The sequence below is a fragment of the Apis dorsata genome, unplaced genomic scaffold (genome assembly GCF_000469605.1).
Source record: "Apis dorsata unplaced genomic scaffold, Apis dorsata 1.3 scaffold_8, whole genome shotgun sequence".
In the NCBI taxonomy this organism is placed as follows: domain Eukaryota; kingdom Metazoa; phylum Arthropoda; class Insecta; order Hymenoptera; family Apidae; genus Apis; species Apis dorsata.
Genome location: NW_006263311.1, coordinates 558,635 through 562,247, shown reverse-complemented (window position 1 = coordinate 562,247; position 3,613 = coordinate 558,635). Strand labels below are relative to the sequence as shown.

Below are 3,613 nucleotides of genomic sequence, written 5' to 3'. Positions count from 1 at the left end.
GTTCCCGCCGCCCCCGCTGCCACCGCCTGTCGTCGATTACGCCGGCGACCCGGACGGTGGATACCCCGAGTCGGACGCCAAGCAGAAGAAGCACGGCGAGGATAAGAGTTACAGGGCCAAGGACGTCCACCACCAGTTCGTCGACGGGGCCAATTATATATCCGGGGGTTCGAAGGATCTCGACGGCCAACCGACGACCGCGTACAAAGCGGGCGGCGTCCAGCAGAATCAGCTGGAACAGACGAGCAACGCGCAGACGAAATATTTCCCTATCCCGTTGCCGAAAACGACGTACAGGGTGATCAGCGTCGGCGGACAACCGGTGGGCCCCGATTATCCATTGCCGCCGTCCTACGCGAAAGCTCAGCAATTGGACGAGCTCGCGGCGACGAGGGGCCACCACGATTGGGTGAAGGTGTTGGCGAAGAATTTCAGGCCCGTAATCGAGTACGGTGGAGCGGTCGACGCGAAAAATGCCGCGACGAGTGACGACGATCGAAACGAAGAGGGGAAGGACGCGAGATACGTCCCTGCTTCGACCGCGATCGCCAAGACCGGCCTTGCTTACGTGGTGAATCCTAGCGTTCTTAGGAAGGTTGGGCAAAGGAACGTTGGACGGATCGTTGGCAAGTTGAAGAGCGTCAAGTATCCGACTGGCGTGTACGCGACGATCGAGAAGCCTGACAAGGATCAAGGCGAGTCGAACGATTACGAGAGCTCGTCTTCGCAGGATAATCAGGATTACGACACCGCTTTGAGCCAGACCGACAGCAAGCAGCAAAATTACGACGAGGATCAACCTTATCAGAATGAAAATTACGTTACACAAACGCCTCGGTATAACGGTTATCAGTATACCAGTTACAGTCAACCGCAGACGATCACTCAGAGGCAAACGCAGCAGTACAAAAGTAATCTGGATAACGTGAGTTTTGGCGCCAAGACGAAAAAGGCGTGATGCTTTTTTGGATGAATGGAAAGGAGGTTTTGTCGATATACGATATGGTACAATTGTTATTTCTATTTTTTTTTTTTTTGTAATCTTAGTTGAATAAGATTAACGTTGTTACCTTTGTTACTTTTTTAGAGACACGCGTTATGTTTGCGCACTTTTCTAGCATATCACACGAAATACCTCTTACAATATGCTAAATATTATATTTTTGTTTTTATTATTTTATCGTTTGTCCAGGTTTCTCCAACCTTTGACATATCACGACGATGATACTTTTTAGTTTCGCGCCAGACTTTTACATCCTACGCATATGCAAATTTTGTATTCATTTTGTTACTGTTAATAATAAAATATCGTTGTTGTTTCTTATGGGATTTTCGTTCTCTCTGCTTATATACCTATAATCTTCAGCGTCGAATTTCATTGCCGATAATAATTTCGTCAAGTGTCGATTTATTCTAATATCCTTTCCACTTAAATACCAACTAGTCTCGAACATGATGGTAATATCCATCTCCTCTTACCGCGAGCGTAGTCGATTCCACGATAAATGAACACCAATTCATTATAAATTTTTTATTCCTAATAATAATTTTGCCAAATGTTAATTAATATCCTTTCTACTTAAGTAATCAAATCACCAACTATGATCGTACTCAAGATTTCCTTTTATATCCTATATTCAAATGCATCATAGGTCAACATACGATAGACGAATCAATTTTTCATTATCAATAACAATTTTACCAAATGTCACGATATATACTTACTTAGAAATATACTTTCTAAATAACCAATTAGTGATGATATTTTTATTAATAATAACCAAATAGCACCAAAATTCTCTTCTAAATTTTAACTCGTTCTTTCATTTTGTAATTCGATGAAACGTGATCGACTTTTCCTTGCCAATAATAATTTTGCCAAGTGTCAATTTATTCTAATATCCTCTTCACTTAAATAATCGTAATACAAATCAAAATGATACTAAATTTCCTCTCATTCGACGTTATTACCAACAATAATAACCTTTTCCATTTAAATAATCAACCATCGTGACATTGCATTTCCTCTTATTCCATCTGAACGCAGATCGACGGTATTTAATGCACATTCGATTCGATTTTCTGTCAATTTGGTCTAATAATACATTTTAAATAATTAACGGAACAAATGATATCCAAAATGGTCATGATTACATATACAACTTCGTTCGTGGCCTGGGTCGCACTTATGGAAACGCGTTTTCCTTTCGATTCGATTTTCTATCAATTAGTCTAATAATTTTAAATAATTAACGGAACGGATGATATCCAAAATAGTCATGATTACATATGCAACTTCGTTCGTGTCCTTATTTGGGTCGTCGCGCTTATGGGGAACGCGTTTTCATTTCGATTCGATTTTCTGCCAATTTGGTCTAATAATAATAATAATACATTTCAAATAATTAATGGAACGGTTGATATCCAAAATGGTAATGATTACATATACAACTTCGTTCGTGGCATTTATGGGGAACGCGTTTTCATTTCGATTCGATTTTCTGTCAATTAGTCTAATAATTTTAAATAATTAACGGAACGGAGGATATCCAAAACTTGGTCATGATTACATATGCAACTCGTTCGTGGCACTTACGGGGAATGCGTTTTCATTTCGATTCGATTTTCTGTCAATTAATAATACATTTTAAATAATTAACGGAACGGTTAATATCCAAAACTTGGTCATGATTACATATACAATTTCGTTCGTGGCTTGGGTCGTTGCTCTTACGGGGAATACATTTTCGTTTCGATTCGATTTTCTGTCAATTTGGTCTAATAATAATAATACATTTCAAATAATTAATGGAACGGATGATATCCAAAACTTGGTTATGATTACATATGCAACTTCGTTCGTGTCCTGGGTCGTCGCACTTAGAGGGAACGCGTTTTCGTTTCGATTCGATTCGATTCGATTCGATTCGTTTCGAGGAAAGGAAGAGGAACGATCGAATGAAAGGGAACGATGCGGATCCGAGGAACGTCCGGTCGATCGTTTGGGCGCGGTAATGGAAAGGGGAAGTGAGATCGCGATTCAACAGGAATCCCTCATACATTCGTGGCAGGTGAGAGAGAAGAGAGTGGCGTGTTCGAGAGAGTGTTTTGCTTTATTTTTCTTCTTCGCGTGCGAGAGCGTCGAAAAATAAAATAAAATCGGACGAGCCTTTTACTTTCTCGTCGCCGGATTTCGGATCTCGATCCCTTATATACACGATCACTCGCGAAAGCTTCACGCCATTACCTGCCCGCATCTCTGCTTTTTACATTAATTCCGTTAAACCGAAACTTTTCAACTAGCGAACGTTATAATTACTTTTACCTTTGAAAGGGGACATTCCCGATTCCGTTTGTCCCTCGCCCCGAATCCCGTTCCTCCCCTTTTCGATTCAATGTCGATGGAGGAAAATTCGTTCGTCCCCCTCCGTTCGTTCCGTTTCGTTTAATTCTTTCATATCCCGCCAGAGGGACAACTTCTTCTTCTCGATCTCCCGTAGAGATAAACAACGAAGCAATGAAAGTAGAATTTACACAAGGGTAGAAATTATTATCGAGATCGCAGCTATNGCACGCAATTTTCAAGCGAACTTGCACTCTAAGTGCACGGAAG

The 3,613-nt window shown here is 41.1% G+C and overlaps 1 protein-coding gene across 1 annotated transcript in view; it reads left to right on the top strand.

Moving 5' to 3' along the window:
- Positions 1 to 1,157, top strand: part of LOC116185145 (adhesive plaque matrix protein-like) — a 2,276-nt gene extending 1,119 nt beyond the window's left edge. The window contains exon 3 of the mRNA XM_031508872.1: positions 1 to 1,157. This exon is cut by the window's left edge and continues 29 nt beyond it. Within this exon, the coding sequence (XP_031364732.1) occupies positions 1 to 958 (958 nt within the window). The 3' untranslated portion in view covers positions 959 to 1,157.
- Positions 1,158 to 3,613: the final 2,456 nt, after the last annotated feature.